This window comes from Panthera onca, chromosome X (assembly GCF_046562875.1).
Source record: "Panthera onca isolate mPanOnc1 chromosome X, mPanOnc1 haplotype 2, whole genome shotgun sequence".
Classification (NCBI taxonomy): domain Eukaryota; kingdom Metazoa; phylum Chordata; class Mammalia; order Carnivora; family Felidae; genus Panthera; species Panthera onca.
In genome coordinates this window covers 22,171,955-22,193,214 of record NC_138357.1, presented here as the reverse complement: position 1 = coordinate 22,193,214, position 21,260 = coordinate 22,171,955, and the positions used below count along the sequence as shown (strand labels likewise).

General features: G+C 38.3%; 1 protein-coding gene across 2 annotated transcripts in view; it reads right to left on the bottom strand.

The window, feature by feature from the left end:
• Positions 1–4,906: 4,906 nt before the first annotated feature.
• ZDHHC9 (zDHHC palmitoyltransferase 9) overlaps positions 4,907–21,260 on the bottom strand; it is a 31,988-nt gene continuing 15,634 nt past the window's right edge. For both annotated transcript variants that reach the window (XM_081793367.1, XM_081793368.1), the window contains 7 exons: positions 19,694–19,852; positions 14,044–14,181; positions 13,038–13,084; positions 12,179–12,283; positions 10,840–10,943; positions 10,340–10,436; positions 4,907–6,468 (listed from right to left, as the gene is read on the bottom strand). In XM_081793367.1, the coding sequence (XP_081649493.1) occupies positions 6,352–6,468; positions 10,340–10,436; positions 10,840–10,943; positions 12,179–12,283; positions 13,038–13,084; positions 14,044–14,181; positions 19,694–19,852 (767 nt within the window). In that variant the 3' untranslated portion in view covers positions 4,907–6,351. The remainder of the gene's footprint in view (positions 6,469–10,339; positions 10,437–10,839; positions 10,944–12,178; positions 12,284–13,037; positions 13,085–14,043; positions 14,182–19,693; positions 19,853–21,260) is intronic.

Genomic DNA, 21,260 nt, shown 5'->3' with positions numbered 1-21,260 from the left:
TTGCCTCTGGGACCTGCCAGGGATAGAGACAGAAAGAGCCCAGGGCAATGGCCCTCACAAAGGGACAGCCAACTTGACTGTGGGAACCAGGCAAAGCAACTTCCTGACTTTCTGTGCTAAAGAAATCCAACCATCAGTTCAACCTAAGTGCAGGGATCTGGAGAAATATTTAAGAGATTTAAGTTTAAAACAAAAATCCACCACCCACCCCCACATCAGCCTGAATATATACAGTCAGCCCTCTGTATGCCTAAAATGGAGACATCATTGGTAAAATTAATCCAAAATGGCAAAAAAAAAAAAAAAATCCTAAAATCATTGCTGGTTCTTAACTCACAAGAGAATGGGGTCAGCAATGCAATTTCTCCTAAAGTCAACCCCACCACACAGTTTTTAACAGGTACTTATTGAATATTAAATAAATAAATGAAAGGCTCATTTCACTCAAGTGACACTGGAGTTATTCAAACTCCTTTGTCTGCGCCTGGCTTATGTGGGAAAGCTCTCTGAACTGGGAGTCAGGACATTTGGGTTCTGGTCTGGGCTCTAGCAGTATATAACCTTAGGTAAGTCACAGTATTTAATTTGGTGAGAGAGCAAGAGCAAATGCAAGCACATTCCTTTCAGCAATGCCATTTAACAGAGCCTGGGTTTTATGACAAATAATCACCCTGTGTCTACTTTGGCACACAACTACAACCCTTTAGCCACACTGGAACAACCAGATGGCTGAAGATGGCCAGTGGCTGGCAGAAAAAGCAGACAGAGGAGCTTGAAGAAAGTGAAGGGGCATGGAATATCAAGGGAGGTAATTCTACACCATGTTCCAGAGTTGTAAAACCACTTCTAAATCAGGGTCCCCTCATTTCCTGGCCTGTGGTGGAGTGTAAGCTCCAAGCTCTCATTTATTAATCAAGTAGAAAACCCCCCAATACCAGAAGAAAAAGAAAGGACTTGGACAGCCAATTCCCAGAATACAATTGGCAAGAAACGTAAGAGAGAGGGGAGGTGCAAAAAATGTTTGACCTTGTTATTAACAAAAGAAATAGAAATGATGTGACACTGAGACACCAGTTTACAACTATCAAATTATCAAATTTTTAAATGAGATGTGCTGAAGCAGGCTCTCTGATACACTGCTCATAGGACTAATGGTGACAGCTTTTCTGTAAAGCAATTTGGCCATATTTATCAAAAGCCTTCAAAAGAGCACTCCCTTTGACTCTAGTGATTCCATTTCTAGGAGTCTAAGGAAATGAATCACAGATATACCCATATTTTAAGAAGTTCATCACAACATTATTTACAATAATGTAAAATGAAACTCCTGAATGGCTGACAATAAGGGAAGGGTTATGTATATGTTATAGAATTATTTTCAAAAATTCCTAATGATATGGAAAATGCTAAGTTTAAAAAAAGCAGGGTACAAAACTCTATTTATAGTTGAATTCCACTTATCTTTTAAAATGTACATGCACACTGGGGTGCCTGGCTGGCTCAGTCGGTAGAACATGCGACTCTTGATTTCAGGGTTGTGAGTTCAAGCCCCATGTTGGGGGTAGAACTTAAGGTATATATATATAGACATCTCTCTCTATATATATCATATATATATATATAGATGTCTGTATCTATATATCATATATATAGATATCTATATCTATAGATATCTATCTATAGATCTATAGATATCTATATCTATAGATCTATAGAAAGATCTATAGATATCTATATCTATATACATATATTGGTATATAAGATACATATATATAGAATTTTATATATATATATATATATATATATATATATATATATGACTAGAAAGAAACACACCAAAACATTAACAGTGATAATTATATCTTTCTTGGTGATGAGTTGATGGATAATTTTTAAAATCTTCTTACTTTCCTATACTTTCCCAATTTTCAACAATGAGCATGTGTTGCTTTTAAAATTAAAAAGCACATTAAGTGTGTGAGGGGAGGAGGATGCTTGTTTATATTCTGAATTTTCCAAATATTTAGAGGTAGAAAGGGACTTTTGAGATAATATAGTGTTTCTCAGCCCTATCAGCCCCAATACTCCCTTGGAAGATACAATATTTTGTGATGCACACTTTGCCACTCTGAAATGATGACTTTCATAGTTAATATAACCAGCTTCTACACATAATTTCCAGAATAGCAATATAATACACTAATTACAATATGAAGGAGAAAAACAGGAAATTTGTTTATAAGATAATATGTATTTCAATACGCAAATACCTGGGCAAGACTATACTAAAAGATATGAAGTAGTCAGAGGTTCCACTTATACATGTAGATCCACTGTGAATGCAATTGCTACAAAGAAAGATAAATACAGGTACGTTGTATTGGCAACTTAAAAATCCATGAATGGCATTGTTGTCAGTGACATGATTTTCAAAAGTCACAACTCTTGGTAAAGTTCTGAACCAAATAAAGTACCCTGTTCCCTCAACTTACAGAATTGTTGCATTCCTGGAAATTCAGTGTATATATTAAAACCGTAAAAACATATTTTGTGTTGATTTGTAAAATAATTAGGCCCAGCTAATTGCACTAGGTTTTCCCACCTACATTGATGTCCTCGAGGACGTTCAAAAGTTTACAGATGCAGATTTCTAGTTCCCATTCCCATTTCCTATTTACCCAAAACATGAAATTCACAATGACTTCCTTTTTTGTGAGTTGGGCTTGCATTCTTTAAAACTAATGATATTCACAGTTTTAGCCTTTGGTACTATTTCTAAAGCCTATTGCCTAAGAATAGCAAGTGATTCCTAGAATGTATTCTTAAAACTGTCACAAATGTGTTTGGAATTATTGAAAGCACTGTTCTTCTTTAGTAGAACCAAAGCACAAGAGCAAATTACCACTTTTTAAAAACCATTTACTGTGATCCCTTGGTGATTTTCCCTAGCCTGGCCCCAGCCTCAGGAGTATAAAATGAACAGAGCTGGAAGAAAAGGACTAACAGGACTAGGCCATGGAGGGGGGAGGGGGACTAGGTTGCTAGGTTACCGCTTGAGCCATTCAGAGCAGTCCCAGAGGAGTACCAGACACAGAGGACAGGTCCCTCTCCCTGCCCCACTCAGCTGAGGGCCCTCTCAAAGGAAGGGGGGGCACAAAAGGTGGGGGAGGGGCTGGTCACTCACACTAGGCACAACAAGTAAAGAAACAGACATCCCTGTATTTCTAAAACCATTCAAGTCTCCTTCATTGATTGGCTTCACCCCAAAAAGAAAGATTTCTTTATTAAGAAATACCAGAAAGAGAAAAACCTACCACACATACACATTTGTAGGCTCACACAGAAGTGCAGAGATTTACATATTAAATTGCATTTAAGTTAGAAAATAGATTTTAAAACAAAATACTTTTTTCCCCCAACAAGGTAAAGAGATTTGGTCAGTAGGAAAAGGGGCCGTAGGGGTAAAGGCAGGAAGGTCAGGGCAGGAAGAATGGAATTTAGCTGCTATAGAATTGGAACCCACATCTACCACTGAGGAAAAAAAGCAAGGGGGGAGATGATGTTCTCTGCTAGGGCTAAGAGGGCCCCAGAGCCAAATGGACGTGGAGAAGTGTTCCCAAATAGCCAAATTCCACCAACCCCCAGAAGGTTTTGGATCTGTGCCAGCCATCCTTCTGGGGAAGTGGGGTGCATAGGAAACTTAAGGGATGGAGAGGAAGGGGAGAGGTGGAAAGAATGTCAGCCATTGAAAAGAGTGAACAATTTAAGGCCTATTCCCCTGGGAAGGACCAATTCTTCAATCTCTTCTCTGATCGGAACTCAGACTAGGGACAATCACAGCTGGTGCATGGTATGAATGGGACAGATCTTCAGGCCAAGGTCTTAAATACAGAAGATTTATAAAGGAAAAGAAAGAGGGCAGGGAGTATGAAAATGCAGAAACTTAAAAAAAACTCATTTCACACTAGAGATAAGGGATTTCCGTGTTTACCATTCACCTCAGAAAGAGAAATTTTCTCTGACAGATCTCAGGGACAGCAGAAAAGTCATTGAGGTAAGTTGGGCGAGGAGAGAAATCTGTCCAAACCCAAGAGAAGACATGGGCTGAGACAGGGTAGGCTGAGAACTGACTAAAAAGGGGTTCATCTGAGTGTCAGGTTAACTGAAAAAATCTAGTAACTTCCAAACTCTCCAGGCTTGGCCTTATATTGAACTAACTCAAATCTAACTACAAGAATAAAACTGAGAGATCCAGAAAAAGAATGGGAAAGTAGAGGCAGAAAGGAGAAGAATCTGAGACAGTCAGAGCCAGTCTCCCCACTCTCCCTAAAGATTGCTAAACTCAAACCTTGCTACAAGAAAAATAGGAAGACATACGAAAAATCTGCAAGCAGCCAAACTTCATTAATTGTGATTAACTGGGAAGGGTGAGATAGGTATTGGTAAGGAGTCTTGACTTTAGACCATTTAAAAAGAAATATATACCATCGCTTGTAAAAGATCACTAACAAAATATTTCCAAGAGGGGGCCCTGATGAGCCTGCTTTAATAACTAAGACTCATTTGCAATTAACAGCATCCCTCTGCATAAAAACAATATTCTAATAAAGTGTGTTCTCTTGAGTAAATACAATCCCCTCCAACACTCCCAATCTTGCTAACACTGTATATTGCCTTGAAAGCCCTTTCTTCATAGCCCAGCATAAGGTAAACATCGGCCCAGAATGTAGTATAGATCAGTGGAGAGTTTGGGAGCTATCTCTCCAACCCAAGGACCCCGTAGAAAATGGAAGTATGGGTAGTAACAAGCAACCCCTTCAACCCCCACCCCCAACCCCCACCCCCAAAGACATTCACACCCTCATGGTGGTTCTTGAAATGGAAAGGGGAAGGAGGAGGCAGGCAGTTTGCATTAGACACAGTTTAATCACCTTCAAATAGATTAAAAGTTCTGGTTTACACTCCCCCCACCCCTCCCCGTAAGTCATCCAGACAGGACCCTGGCTTAGAAAGAGAAAAACACAGGTGCTCTAGGAAATATAGCCACATATAATACATAAATCTTCTTCCCTGAAATAGAGCAGATCCTGAGCAGAGCTGACTGGGGGCCACAGCCCACCCCCAGGGTGAAGCGGCTCTGGGACTCTGCCGGTGGAAGTGCTGGAAGAGTGGGGCTTGGAGGAAGCCCCCGTGTGGTTACCAAGCCCGAGGTGGGCCAAGGCCTTGGAGTGGGTTTACCCGGGAGGGCAGCAGTGCTGGGCTTTCCCTCCTCACTCAGCCGAGGCCTAATGGAAGTACTGGTTATTCTTTTTTTTTTTTCTTTTTTGAGGGGACATAGGGGAGAGGAGAGGAGAGGAGAGCCTCTCTGTGCCTTGGTTTCCCCATTTGTGCATTCAGGGCCTCTACAGGCCTCACACAAGGAGTCTGAGGGGGTAGTGTTTAAGTGAGCACTCAGGCTTCCTCTGAGGAAAAGGAACCACCAAAGTGCACACTTTTATTACTGCCATTCCTGCTCCTAGTGGGAGCAAGAGTCAAAAGGAAAACAAAAGGAGCTAATGAGAAAGGAGGAGAGATGAGACAAAGAGTGCGAAGGGCCATGCCATTGGCATCTCATAAATTCTTACTAAGAATGGCACAGGTATTAAAAAGGTTCCGGTAGTCTACAAGAAATGTGAATCGTTGTCTCTACTGCAACTACTTACATATATCTAACTGGAAACGGGTGGGGTTTGGGTGTTAGAAAGTGGGCAGGGGACAAAGGAGAAACTACATGAATAAATACAAGTGGAAGGTACCTGCCCCATTCCTGAAAGGATTTGCTGGCAATGTTGGCACTTTGTAGCCAGGAGAATCCTCCAACCCCACCCTCCACCCTCTTCACTTCTGAAAGCCCCAAGAATCCCTTTAGGATTCCCTGGCCAGAGTTCTCTATGACTGCCTCTGGACTCATGGCATGCAGCAGTTTGAGAGGATTTGAGCCAGTCTCAAGACCCTTTATCCCCAGAATTGGACCACTGACCCCAAGCAGGAGAGCTGGGACCTGGAGGAAAGAGAAGGGAGTCCAAGGAGACTCCATGGCTGAGGCCATGGAAAGCCAGTGCTGGGGTCCAAGAGACCCATTTGTCCAGTTACCAGAGGTGACTGACATCTTCTGCAACTGTCTTGAGTCCAGAAATTAAAAAAAAAAAGCTTGCAGCAAGAAAATGCCAGTGTGCAATTGTGTGAATAAAGACCAAAGAAAAATAGTAACAGGGACAGCTCACTTGCTCTCTGTCTCAGGTTTATATCTTCTCCCCTTAAATCTCTCACAGCCCTAATTAAACACAAACAAAAGTCTCTTCCATAGATAGGCTACTTCTCAGCTTCAGTCACCTCCTGTGGTGGCTCTGGGGGCTCTGGGGGTGGCATCTCTTCAGGAGTGCTGGTGTCCTCCGGCATCTCATTTGGGCTCAGATGTTCTGTTGGGGCCTGAGAAGAAAAACATATCAAATTCAATACAAGGCTCGCCCTCAACATCCAAATGGAGATAATCCATAGACACTGAACTCTTCCTCTCAACGCATCAACCACACTGATGCTACAGATATGCAGCCACCCACACCAAACTCAGAACCAAGACTAAACTATTGTCTTCTCAGCAAAATGCATCTGAAGTTAAGTTCTAGTCTTCACTGTCTGTAGAGGATAGATGTTTCCATTATTATTCATGATAATAATAAAAGGGACCACAAATAATTATGCAGACACCCCCCCTTCATAACAGAATGCTATAACATACTTGTCTAACATAGGCCTGATTCAGTGGTTCTCAATCTTTTTTTTTTCTTCGCCCTAACATACAGCTCAATAGAACAGTGATTCTAAACCAAATAGGGTGGGGTGGCAAAATCTTCAGATGGTATATGTGGTAGGAAAATGCCCCCTGAGTGATTCTAAAATACTACCCTTCCCTACATTCAACTTAGAGCTACTAACCTAGATTGTTACGATTTAAGATCATATTCATCAGAAAAATGATATTCAAAATGATGATAACAATTTATAAACAAGAGTTTGCTGTATTTTCAAAAAAAGAAAATTCAAAATTTAGGAAAGGCAAAGTAGAGAACAATGATCTACTTTACAAAAAAATCATTCACTTAAAAGTAGGATTCTATTTGAAAAGAAAGTTCAAATCTACTAAAAGTCTATTACAATAAACAAGTCCAGCAAGGTTTCAAGACACAAGATCAATATACAAAAATCAACTGAATTTCTATAGAGTGCCAATGTACATTCCAAAAATGAAATTAGGAAAATAATTTCACCTACAATAACATCAAAAAGAATAAAATACTTATGAATAAATGTAACAAAAGAAGTATAAAACTTATATTCTGGAGGTGCCTGGCTGGCTCAGTCAGAGGAGCATGTGACTCCTGATCTTAGCGTCATGAGTTCAAGCCCCATGTTGGGTGTAGAAATTACTTAAATAAAACTTAAAGAAAAACCTTAGGGGTCCCTGGGTGGCTCAATTGGTTAAGTGTCCGACTCTTGATTTTTGGCTCAGGTCATGATCTCACAGTTTCATGAGTTCACAAGTGAGTGATTTGGGTTCAGGGCTGACAGTGCAGAGCCTGCTTGGGAGTCTCTCTCTGCCCCTCCCCCGCTCATAAGTTTGCACTCTCCCTCTCTTGTTCTCAAAATAAATAAATAAACTTTTTTTAAAAAAACCTTCTACTCTGAAAACTACAAAATATTGTTGAAAGAAATTAAAGAAGATCTAAACAAATGAAGACATCCCATGTTAACAGTTTGGAAGACTTTATCTTGTTAGGAAGACAATATTCCAAAAATTGATCTATAGATTCAATGCAATCCCCATCAAAATTCCACCTGGCTTCTAGAGGTACCTGGGTGGCTCAGTCAGTTAAGCATCCATCCGACTCTTGATTTTGGCTCAGGTCATGATCTCTCAGTTTGTGAATTTGAGCCCTTCATCGGGCTCTGTTCGGAGCCTGCTTGGGATTCTGTCTCCCTCTCTCTCTGCCCCTCCCCTGTTCTCTCTATCTCTCTTTCAGAATAAATAAATAAACATTAAAACTTCTTTTTAAAGAAGGTGGCTTTTTGCAAACTGACAAGCTGATCCTAAGATGTATATGGAAATTCAAGGGACCCAGAACAGCCAAACCAATTGAATAAAGAATAAATTGAATGACTCACACTTCCTAAATTCAAAACTTACTACAACACTACAGTACCCAAGACAGTGTGATACTGACATAAGAACAGATATATTGATCGATGAAATAGGATTGAGAGTCTAGAAACAAACTCTTACATTTACAGTCAATTGATTTTTCACAAGGGTGCCAAGAGAATTCAATGGAGAAAAAGCAGTCTTTTCAACAAAGGGTGCTGAGGGGTGTCTGGGTGGCTCAGTCAGTTGATCATCCAACTCTTGATTTTGGTTCAGGTCATGATCTCAGGGTCATGGGATCAAGCCCTACATCAGGCTCTGCGCTGAGTGCGGAGCCTGCTTAAGATCCCTCCCTGCTCTGCCCCTCTGCTGCTCATTCTCTCTCTCTCTCTAAAAAAATAAATAATAAAAATTTAAAAAATGTTTTTAAAAGGGTGCAGAGATATCCACATGCAAAAGAAAGAATTTGTAAGTTAACTTAAAATGGATCAAAGATCTAAATAAGAGCTAAAACTATAAAACTTTTAGGAAAAACAGGCATAAGCCTTCATGACCCTGGATTAGACAATGGTTTCTTACATATCTACTGACACCAAAAGCCCAAGAAACAAACAAACAAAAAAAAGATAAAATGGACTACATCAAAATTTAAACTTTTTGTGCTTCAAAGGACATCATCAAGTAGGTAAAAAGACAGCCCACAGAATGGGAGAAAATATTTGGAAATCATATATCTGATAAGGGACTAACATAGAGAATAAAGAACTCTTAGAACTCAACAACAACAAAAAAAATTCAAATTGCCCAATTTAAAAATTGACAAAGAATCTGAATAGATACTTCTCCAAAGAAAATAACAAATGGCCAATAAGCTCATGAAAAGATGCTCGGCAGCATTAGGGAAATGCAAATCATAACTACAGTGAGATACCACTTCACACCTACTACGATGGCTAGAACCAGAATGCCAGATAATAATGACAAGTGTTGCCAAGAATGTGGAAAAACTGGAACCCTCATACACTACTGGTGGGGATGTAAAATGGTGCTGCCAGTTTGGAAAACAGTCCAGCAGGTACTCAAAAGGTTAAACATAGAGTTATATGACCCAGTGATTTCACTCCTGGATATATAGCCAAAATAAATACACATGTGTCTATGCAAAAACTTGTACATGAATGTTCATCATTGCATTATTCATGATAACCAAAAGGTGGAAACAACCCAAATGGCTATCAATGAATGTATAAATAAAATGTGGTATTATCCATATAATGGAATATTATTCAGCCATATAACATAATGAAGTATTGCTACATGCTATGACATGGATGAATCTTGAAAATATGTCAAATGAAAGAAGCCACGCATTATATGATTCCATTTATATGTAATATACAGAAGAAGCAAATATATAGCAATGAAAGTAGATTAATAGTTGCCTAGGGATGGGGCTGGGGGAACTAGGAGGAAAGAGAGAGTGACTGCTGATGGGTGTAGACGTTTGGTGAGGAGTAAGGAAATGTTTTAAAATTGATTGCTGGGATGATTGCACAACTCTGTGAATATACTACAAACCAGTGAACTATACATTTTAAATAGAGATTTTACAGTATGTGAATTATAGCTCAATAAAGCAATTATACAAAAAGAAAGTTCAAATAATACCTTTTTGGGAACATATTTTATAATGTATATCCTAAACAAGACAGCTGGGAGGTTTTCCACAACATCTACATATTCTAGGGAGGAAGCCCTTCCTACCAAGTTAACCACTCCATTAACTCTAACCCGCTGCCCTGACCCCTATCTTTGCTCTGATAGCATTTTATGCTTCCTTCCTCAAGGCACTTTTCACAACATTGAGCAATGGCCTGTTTTCTTGTCTCTCATCTCTACTAGACAATGAGCTCCTTGAGAGCAGAGACATCTTTGCCTTGTTCACTGGCATATCCCTAGCACCCAGCACAGTGACTGGCACAGAATGTCAAAGAAACTAAATCCACCTTGAGGGCACAAAGATTTGAAGACAATGTCAGTGGAAAAGCAGAGACAGAAGCTGGAGCCACTGGACATGGAATTGCCTAATTGTATCTCAAAGGTGTAAATTTAGCCTACACCTTCTATCACTGACTCAGCCGTTAAGTCAGGAATACTTACTGGGCTCTGTGGCAAAAGGCTGCTACTGGTCTCTTGAGTACTGGGAGGTCGACTTCCACTTTCCTCCAGTGGCAAAATACCCCTTCGATCCAGCACACTGAAGGAGAGAGGACAGTTAATAAAGCACTTTGTATTCCCCCCTCCACCCACCCACCCCACTGAACCTTGCTGTGTATACTGGAAAACATAAACCTGTCCTTTAGCAATCTAGCATTATCCTAGCACATGCCTCCTGTCTTCCGTTCTTTTTTCATTCCACAAACCAGGGAACACCACATTAACCAAGGAACAAACAGATGAAATAAGAATGAAAGGTCGTCCCTTCAAAACAACTAGCCTGTGGTCTGTGGTCCATGTAGATATAGCACCGAAGGATAATCCCTGGGAAGACCTATCTGACATGAAAAGGCCACATTCAGAAGAATGCATCAGACCAGGTAATAGGATCAGGTTGAATTGCTTGTCCCAAGAGTCCCAGGATTTTCTAGTCCTCTAAGTACCTGGGGGGCAAGGGGCCACACAGCACTTCACAGCAGTTCTTCACAATGTTGCCATGGCTATAGGGATTCTGGACACGATTCTTCCCTGTCCATGAGCCTTTGATCTGCAAGATAAAAGCCAAGGCTTGTATTAAAATTTACGTTGAAGAAATGCAGCATGAAAGGATGAAAACGTTCTGGGGATGGATGGTGGCGATGGTGGCACAACAACGTGAATGTACTTGATACTATTAAATTCTACATTTAAAAATGGCTAAGACAGTACATTTTGTATTACATACATTTTGCCACAACAAGAAAAACAAATACCTGCATAGCCATAGAAAAATGTTCACAATAGAGTGAAAAATCAGAAGCTGAATAATATGTATTATTTTCCACTAAAAATACAAAATATAAGGGCGGCAGGGTGGCTCAGTTTGTTGCGCAACTGACTTTGGCTCAGGTCATGATCTCACGGTTCATGGGTTCGAGGCCCACATCGGACTCTGTGCTGACAGCTCAAAGCCTAGAGCCTGCTTCGGATTCTGTGTCTCCCTCTCTTTCTCTGCGCTTCCCCCACTTGCACTCTCTCTCTCTCTTTCAGAAATAAATTTTTTAAAAAACATTAAAAAAATTTTTAAATACAAAATATAGGGGTGCCTGGTGGCTCAGTAGGTTAAGCATCCAACTTCAGCTCAGATCGTGATCTCAGTGAGTTCAAGCCCCACATCAGGCTCTTCATTGTCAACACAGAGCCCACTTTGGATCCTCTGTCCCTCTCTCTCTTCCCCCACCCCAAATAAATAATTAAATTAAAAAATACAATATATATATTCATATAAACAAACACAGGAACAGGTCTGAAAGACTACAAATCATACCATTAACAATGGTGAATTTAAATAAAAACTGAAAAGAAACTAATGGTGACATCTAGGAGGTAAAGTTGTAACCTATTTGCTATTGTTTATTCATCTGTATTTTCCGATTTTCTATAATAAACATGGATTAATTGGTAATTTTTAAAAAGCAGGGATTTAGTCAGTGCAACTGTGCCTCTCCATTCCAAATCCAGAGGCACTAACTAGCCTTTAAGGATCTACGAACAGCTGAAGACAGTGTACCCGCTCAACCACTGAACCTCTTCTTCCCAATTCTACATAGGTACTCAGTGCCAGCCAAAGCAGTCTGCTTTCTCCTCCACACAGTGAATTTAACAGTCTCCCCACACCAGGTTGCCATTTGCCTCAACCTCCCAAGCCCTGGAGACTCAGTTCTCTGGCAGGTATAGCAGGTAATGACAGAATAGGCTTTGGAGAGGAGAATATGTGATAAGGACAAGGGAAAGTTGACTCACATCTTCATTGGTTGTCTGGTTGAGAGCCACGAGGAAAGTGTGAAATCCAGTCAGTCCCACGACGGACCAGAGTGTGAAGAAGCAAATGAGCACTTCTAGAACAGTGAGGTGATGTTAAGGAATGTTGAAGCAGCTACACCAGGGGACTCAATGCCTCAGCCCATACTCATGGCACCAATCACACCATCTTTACCTCTCAGAACATATATCACAAATGGCCAAGTATCTGTATATAATAACAGATGAATTCTAAACTCACTGGATATATGAAAGGCAAAGGACCCCTGTGTATTCACTACAAGTAGCTCTCTAACAATTCTTGTGTATTTAAGTGTTCATTTATTTACCATTAGCTCTTTGAAGAGGACATTTCATCAAAGCTAAACAATGTTGGCCATCACTGCCAATGGAAAATCCATCAAAAAATAAACTTTGTAATGAAAAATTGGTGGGAAAAACAGAATGTGACTTCTAGAAATCCCATCTGAATCTCCTTTTCAGAAATGCAACTGCTATACAAAATAAGCCTTAGCTGTAACAAAAAGGTAGGACTTCCATCAAGTGACATAAGAGGTATACTGAAGCAAAGACAGTCCACTAGAGGAGGCAGGGCTGAGACTATGATCAGAAGGACTTAGGAGGGAGGCAGTGGAGAAAGGGGTGAGAGAAGGACCTCCTTTTAAGCCCTGGCCATCTTCCATTCTGGTTGCTACCACTAAGACTACATTTTTTTTTATTTTAGACTTTGGCACTCTCTGACATCTGAAAAACGAGATGGTGGGAGAACTGCAGAGAGAAAGCCTACTTGAAACTAGTTTAAGAAGGCGTCACAGGGACATACTGCCAGGGGAGGATATGTTCCAGGAGTTTCTTTCAACGTCTCCAGGAAGCCAATTTTCAAGGATTCTGTTAAATTGGGAGGACAAGTGGAAAGAAAAATCAATAACTTTAGTAAAAAATGCACACTTACACTAGTACCCACTCATTTTCCTCCCTCCCTATCCCTTGTTACAAGCTGGCAAGAGATTAAGCCCTCACTCAGACAAGGGACTCTCACCTACAAACTGGTAGTCTCCTCACTAAAGAGTTTACATTTTCAATGCAGGACCTGGCACTGGACTAGAGAGTCTGATAGAAGCCAAGCTTCCCACTCCTCTCCCTTTTCCCTAGCCTCCAACTATGAGCACAGATGGGGAATATTCATTCATAGCTGAAAGAAATCAGAAATATCCAAGAAAAATCCTCTCTCCTGATTAACCCGTATCTCTCCCTTATTCAAAATCTAGCTGAGAACTCATCTCTTGATCAAGAGATGCCCCCTTTAACTCCACATCCCATCTGCCTTTAGGGTTACTTGGTAGTTGTGTGTGTGTGTGTGTGTGCGTGTGTGTGTGTGTGTGTGTGTGTGTGTGTGTGTGTGCGCGTGCGCACACATGTGGGTATGTATTTTCTATCTCCCAAAGTAGACCATGAGCAACTAAAAGGTATTTTGCTGGTATAATCCCTTCTATCACCTGGCACAGGGTAGGTCTTACAAGGCAGAAGAAGAAAGGATGCAGAGCCAACATACATCCTCAGTCTTTGAGACAGCCTCAGAAATGTCCACTAGTCTGGGTACAGGCCATAATCACAGCCTCAACCTTCAGCAGAGGGCCAATGAGAAGGCCAACACACTCAGTAAATACAGATGGATGTGAGCTGAGTTTTGGAGCTCCGCTCAAGAGCAGTGCTCATTTCTACCAGGTCCTAGGGTGCCTTTGCAATAGTAAAGTCCCACCAGGAAACCCAACTTCCCTCAGCTGTCCTTAAGTCTTCTCCCACTCCTCACCCCTATTCCAACAACACACACTGCCTTGCATACTCACTGAGAGCCACATAGACGATGTTGAAGGCGAAGACATAGATCGTGAGGAGGGAGAGAGACAGGATAAAGAGGTAGAAGTAGCGGTAGTTCCTCTTTCCAACACAATTCCCCACCCAGGGGCAGTGATGGTCGAAGCGCTCTGTGGGAGAAAGAGAGAGTCCAGTGCCAAAGCCGCCCAAACAAAGCACACACGACATCTACATAATACCTAATTTAGAGACCCCCAGTGTCACTGCTGATTTCAACTATAAAAAAACACTGGTTTCTATTTTTCACTTTTTCACTATGTTTTCATAGTCATCTCATTTGCTCCCCACAATCACCCTGGAAGTTGAGCAAAATAAGATATTCTTTTCCTCATTTTACAGTTGGAGAAACTAACGCACTGAGGGATCAGTGCCTCAATGCCTCACTGCTAGTTGACAAGAGACTTTGCTTTTCCAAAGAAAAGCCTTTGGTGGACTTACTAAGTTCAGGAAGAATAAGTAAGTGAAAATACCCAAGGAAAGTTTTAAAAAATGAGTAGTGTGGTTTTTCTTAACCTCTAGTTATTTTTTTTTTTAATGATAAAACTAGGTGGCTCAGTCAGTTAAGCGTCCGACTTTGGCTCAGGTCACGATTTCACAGCTCATGAGTTCAAGCCCCACGTCGGTCTATGTGCTGACAGCTCAGAGCTTGGAGCCTGCTTCGAATTCTGTGTCTCCCTCTCTCTCTGTCCCTCCCCGCTCGCATTCTTCTGTCTGTCCGTCTGTCTCTCTCTCTCAAAAGTAAATAAACATTAAAAAAATTTAAAAATGATAAAACTACAACACTTAAAATGATGTGGCATAGCTCAATGGAATGGAAAGTACCCAGAAAGTCTCTAGAATATTTAAGAATTTACTGTCTAATAAAGGCAGTTCTACAAAAACAGTGGTGAAAGGAAGTATTATTCTATAAATAACTGACACAATTGGCTACTTGGTGGAAAATAAAGTTAGATTTTTTTTCTCCTCATACAATTAATCAAAATTAATTCCAGATGAATTAGAATTACATGTAAAAACAGAGTACAACCATAAAATAACTATAAAGAATAGATGAACATTTATCCCCTGTAGAGCAGGACGTTTTTAGCATAAAAGTAATGGAAGAAAACACAGATGATAAAGAAAAATATATTTGACTCCATAAACCTTAATATGCATTTTATATATGTTAAAAATACTATAAAGAATCTTTAAACAGGAAAAAAAACCAATGGGAAGGTATGTAAATTTGTACGTTAGTATATGAGAAGTCCTTACAAATCAATAACAAAATACAAATACTCCTTTAAGAAAATAGTCAAAGGGCAAAAAGAAACAGTTAACAAATACCACATAAACATATATTTAAATGTTTTCAGATTCACTAATGATTCAGTGCAATACTAATACAACAATAAGACAATTTTTGCCTATTGAAATAAGAATATAAAAATAACATCCAGTGCTGGTGAGAATAGCATGGAATGGACACTAATATACTCTTTGTGGGAGTATAAATTGAAACTTTCTGAAAAGCAATTTGGCAGTATGTGTCAACAGCCTTAATAAGGCTAACACCGCTTTGGCAAAATAAATTCATTTTTAGTAATTTCTCTTAAGGAAATAGAGATATGCACAGAAATTTAAGTTTAGCAATTTTTTACTAGTATTTTTTATTGTGGTAAAATATAAAGCATGCATTTTGCCAATTTACTCATTCTAAGTGTACAACTTAGTGGCAATTACTACATTCACGATGTTGTGCAACCATCACCACTACCTATTTCCAAATATTTTCATCACCCCCAAAAAGAAACTCTGTACGCATTAAAGAGTAATTCTCTGTTTTCCCCTTCCCCCAGTCCCTGGTAACTTCTAATCTTTCTATCTCTATGTCTATTCTACATATTTCATATTAGTGGAATCATACAATATTTGGCTTTCTCTGTCTAGCTTCTTTCACTTAGCATGTTTTCAAGATTCACCCACACTGTAGTATGTATCAGCACTTCCTTCCTCATTATGGCTGAATAATATTCCATTGTATGGATATACCACATTTTGTTTATCCATTCATCTATTGATGGACACTTGGGTTGTTTCCAACCTTTGGCTTCTGTAAACAATGCTGTCATGCTCACTGATGTACAAAAATGTTTGAGTCTCTATTTTCAACTCTTTTTGGTATTGATATGGACAGAATTGTGTCTCCCCAAAATTCATATGTTGAAGCCCTAACCCCCAATGTGACTGTATTTAGAAACACGGCTTCTAAGGAGGTAACTAAGGTTAAATGTCATAAGCGTAGGGCCCTAATCCTGTAAGATTGGTATCCTTATAAGAAGATGAGACACCAGGAGTGCATGAACATAGAAAAAGGTCACATGAACACAGCAAGAAGGTGGCCCACCTGCAAGCCAGACAGAGAGACCTCACCAGAAATCAATCCTGCCTGTGAAAAAATAAATTTCTGTTGTTTAAGCTACCCAGTCTGTTGTATTTTGCTATGGTAGCCTGAGCAGGCTAATTTAGGTATGTATATATATGTACACACACACACACACACACACACACACACACACAAGGGGTGGAATTGTTGGGTCATATGATAATTTTAATTCTATGTTTAACTTTTTGAGGAACTGCCAAGCTGTTTTTCACAGTGGCTATGTCATTTCATATTCCCACCAGCATTGTATGAAGGTTCTAATTTCTCCACATCCTGAAATTTAATCATTTTGATTGCAGTGCAATAATAATGAATAAAATGGAATAGTAAATAATATTTAATTATAGGAAACTGCTTAAATAAACTAGAATATTGAAAATTTTTAAAATAAACTAGAATGTAGCTATATGATGGATTATGCAGTCATTAAAATAATATATTCAAAACACATTTATTAAAGATCTGGAAAAATACTCAGGATATAATGTTAAGTGACAAAGGCAGGATTAAAAACTCTATCATGTGTGATCTGTATAAGATCTAAATAAGTGGTACTGGAAGGAGATACAGCAAAATGGAGAGTAAATTTGGGATTAAGTTTTATTTATACTTTCTGTACTCCCCATATTTTGTACAATGAACATGGATTATTTTAATGAAAAACACACAAAGAATAAAATACATCATTTTTAAAAAGCAATAAGCTATGCACGGGTCAAAATAAAGACTTCAAGAATGGTACACCTTCTGGGGCACCTGGGTGGCTCAGTTGGTTAAGCAACTGACTTTGGCTCAGGTCATAATCTCACAGTTTATGAGTTTGAGCCCCGTGTCGGGCTCTGTGCTAACAGCTCAGAGCCTGTAGCCTAGTTCAGATTCTGTGTCTCTCCCTCTCTCTACCCCTCCCCCTCTCTCTATCCCTCCCCTGCTCATGCTCTGTGTCTCTCTGTCTCTCAATAATAAATAAATGTTAAAAAAAGTAAATAAATAAATAAAAATTAAAAAGAATGGTACACCTCCTGATTAAAGGGCTACAATATATCTTTTCAGAAAAGAAAAAGATGTAGAGAAGACACACACAAGTAGTAAGAATGGTACATCTCCTGACTAAAGGGCTACAATGTATCTTTTCAGAAGAGAAAAAGAAGATGTAGAGAAGACACACCCAAGTGGTTAGGGTAATACCTGAATCAAGAATTACAGATATAGCCTCACTTTAAGCAAACTTGCCATAAAAATATTGGAAACTGTAGATTTATACAGATTTATTTTCACTACATTTTAAATTATACTTTTTCTGATAATATAATTAATATACTCTCATCATAGAAAACTTGAAAAAAATAAAAAAGAAAATGAAGGAAAACAGCATCACTCAAAATTCCACAACCTATAGATAATAAACTATAAGCCTAAGCATTCTGGTGTATTTCCTTGCATATATCTTTACATATACTTATATTTTTTCAAATGTGCAACTGAGATCATACTATAAATGTCGCTTATTTCTTTTTTTATTTCATTTAGCTTTCTGATATGAGCTTTTTCCATAAGTCTATTGCATAAATGTCCCACAATTTATTTGACTGCTTATCTACTGGTGGACAATTACATTTATTGAATTTTTAATCACTATAATAATCCTGAGATAAATATTTCCATACCTAAACCTTTTACCACATCCCTGATTATTTTCTTAGGACAGGTCTCTAGAAAAGGAATCACTAGCATCAAAGGGTATACATGTTTTAATAAGGCTTTTAAGAATCTCACTAGGTTGTCTTCCAAAAACTTTGTTCCAATTTACACTCTTACCAGGGTAGGACTAAGCATTATCAGGTTTTCCTTGCTAATATTCTAGATTTTAAAAGATCGTTTTAATTTTTATTTTTTTGATTTTTAGTATGGATGAATTTTTTTCTTGTTAACTAGTTAATTGCATTTCCTGTTTCATAAACTGTCCATATTTCTACTGGAATGTTACTGCTTCTTTTTTTTAAAGCAATTTGTATGAGTTCTTTATATTTAAGAATATTAATAAGGAGAGGGAATTATTTATCAAAACCCTCACATCTGACCTTCTTGAAATATCAAGTTTCCTGGCTAATTTAAAATGAGTTTTAATTTATAAAAATCCTATCTACACACAGATTTTTACCATATAAAGTAAGATATATTCTTCCCAACCTATGCCTAAAGAATTGGCTAATAAGAAGAAAGCAATGTACTCAGTCAGGCATGTTCCATGGCATATATAAAGAATGCTAGAAGTACGCTTATTACATATATATATATATATATATATATATATATATATATATATGAAGTATACATATAAGAAGTATGTATATATATATGTATATATATATGTATGTATATATATATATATACATACATATATATATATAAAGAGTTGCACATATATGTCTATTGATGGATATGTTTACTGCCTGTTTCTGATCTTTCTCAGGGTACAGCACACGTGAGGCAATGCTTACAACTAAGCCACATATATGCAGATAGAAGCACAGACCCATGTATTATGCACACCTGCCACCCTTGCAGCATTAGCAGAGAAAGTTAAAATGAGTTTTAGGATCAGACCTGTTCCAGTTTCATCTTACATTAATTACACGAACCTGCACAAAGGTGCTTCACCTATTTCCTCATCTGTGAAAAGGGGATAATACCTCATGGGGTTTTACAAGTCTTAAATGAGAGAAAGGGAAAGCGCTTAGCACAGTGCCTCCTATATAGTAGTATCTCAATAAATCTTAGCAACTTTCTTCTTCTTGGGAACAGTACTTATATATCCCTTCTTTCCCCGAAGTTGCCCTCCAGTGGACTAGGGTTTTCTTCCCCCTACATAAGATGGGTTCCACTTGAAACAAATCCAGTCAAGAAAAATGCAGATCTTAAAAACAGGTAAAGTTTACTTCCCCATTTACCAAAAAGGTTTTTTTTAGTAAATTTTAGACCAGAGGATATTTAAAATAAGATTTGATCTACACAAGTACAGTTGCTTTTTCACTTGTTCAGAAGCTTGCTTCCTATCTAAAGTTTCCTAACTAAATCTAGCTTATTTCCTATGTAAATCTGTCTTCCCACCCCTATTGATTTTTCCCTAGAAAAATAACCCTGACCCTCTCCAACTCAGCCTTTTCCCCAGACAAAGCCCCTTTGGTTTTACTCACCCACACAGTTGTCACAGATGCTGCAATGGGAGGCCCGGGGTGGCCGGAAGATCTTGCACGTATAACAGTATTTCAGCTTCACAATCTGGTTGTTTATCTGAAAATTCTTGATACGAGGAGGTGGTCGCTGGCCCTGGGGCACTGCACCATTGGTAGCCTCTGGAGATCAGTAAAGACAGTTACTATCACTGCTAGCTAGCCATTATTTGAGTCCAAAAGTCCCACCACTTCTCGAAAAGCAATGGGAGTACTCAATAGTGCCCTAGGGCCCACTGTTTTCTACAGACTAGCATTCCAGAGGACACTTTCAACATCACAGTGTCCCCCCATATTCCACTGAATGCCATGCAATTCTTTTGTGCACATGTGAAAAAGGGTTTCTTCAAGTTTTGTTTTGTTTTGTTTTTTGCAGATTACAAAGAAAAGCATTCATAAAAGAAATAGAAATGGCTAAAAAATATATGAAATGAGGGGCACCTGGGTGGCTCAGTTGGTTAAGTATCTGACTTCGGCTCAGGTCTTGATCTCATGGTTCATGAGTTCAAGCCCCACGTCAGGCTCTGTGCTGACAGTTCAGAGCCTGGACCTGCTTTGGATTCTGTGTCTCCCTCTCCCTCTCTCTCTCCTGCTTGTTCTCTCTCCAGAGCGCCCCTCTCCTGCTCGCTCTCTCTCTCGGTCTCAAAAATAAACATCCATATATATTATATATAATATATATATATTATATATTCCATATATATTATATATAATATATATTATATATTCCATATATATTATATATAATATATATATTATATATTCCATATATATAATATATAATATATATTATATATTCCATATATATTATATATAATATATATATTATATATTCCATATATATTATATATAATATATATTATATATTCCATATATATTATATATAATATATATTATATATTATATATAATAATAAACATTAATATATACATATAATGAAAATACCCAAATTCACTAACAATCAAAGACATAAAAAAAAACCAACACAGATACTGTTTCTACCTACTATATTAACAAATATTAAAAAGAATAAGAATACCCAATGTTGACAAGGATGGGGAGAAGGTATTTTTATATATTACTGGTAAGCAATAAAGCAGTGGCTCCCAAAACTTTAAAGGTCTATATTTTTTGATCCATCAATTCTATTTCTAGGAACTTAACAAAATTACAAAGAGATATACAAAAGATGTTGGTGGAAGGATTATTTGTCACAGAGTCCCTTTTAATAGTGAAAACGTGAAAATAACCTCAGTGTCACAATAGGAGGTTGGTTAAGTAAATTATGATACATGCACAGGATGGAACATTATGCAACCATCTAAAATGATGTAGACAAGTGAATGAAGACACAGGACAATATTCACAATGTATTGCAAAATGAAAATGTAAGCTAAAAAGCAACATGCATAAAAATATATTATCTTGCAAAAATAAAATATATGCATGAAAAGAGAGTGGTAATACTTAGAATCAGAAAAACCTTTTAAAAATAAGAGTAATGTGTGCTTATTGTAAAAAGCTTGGAAAA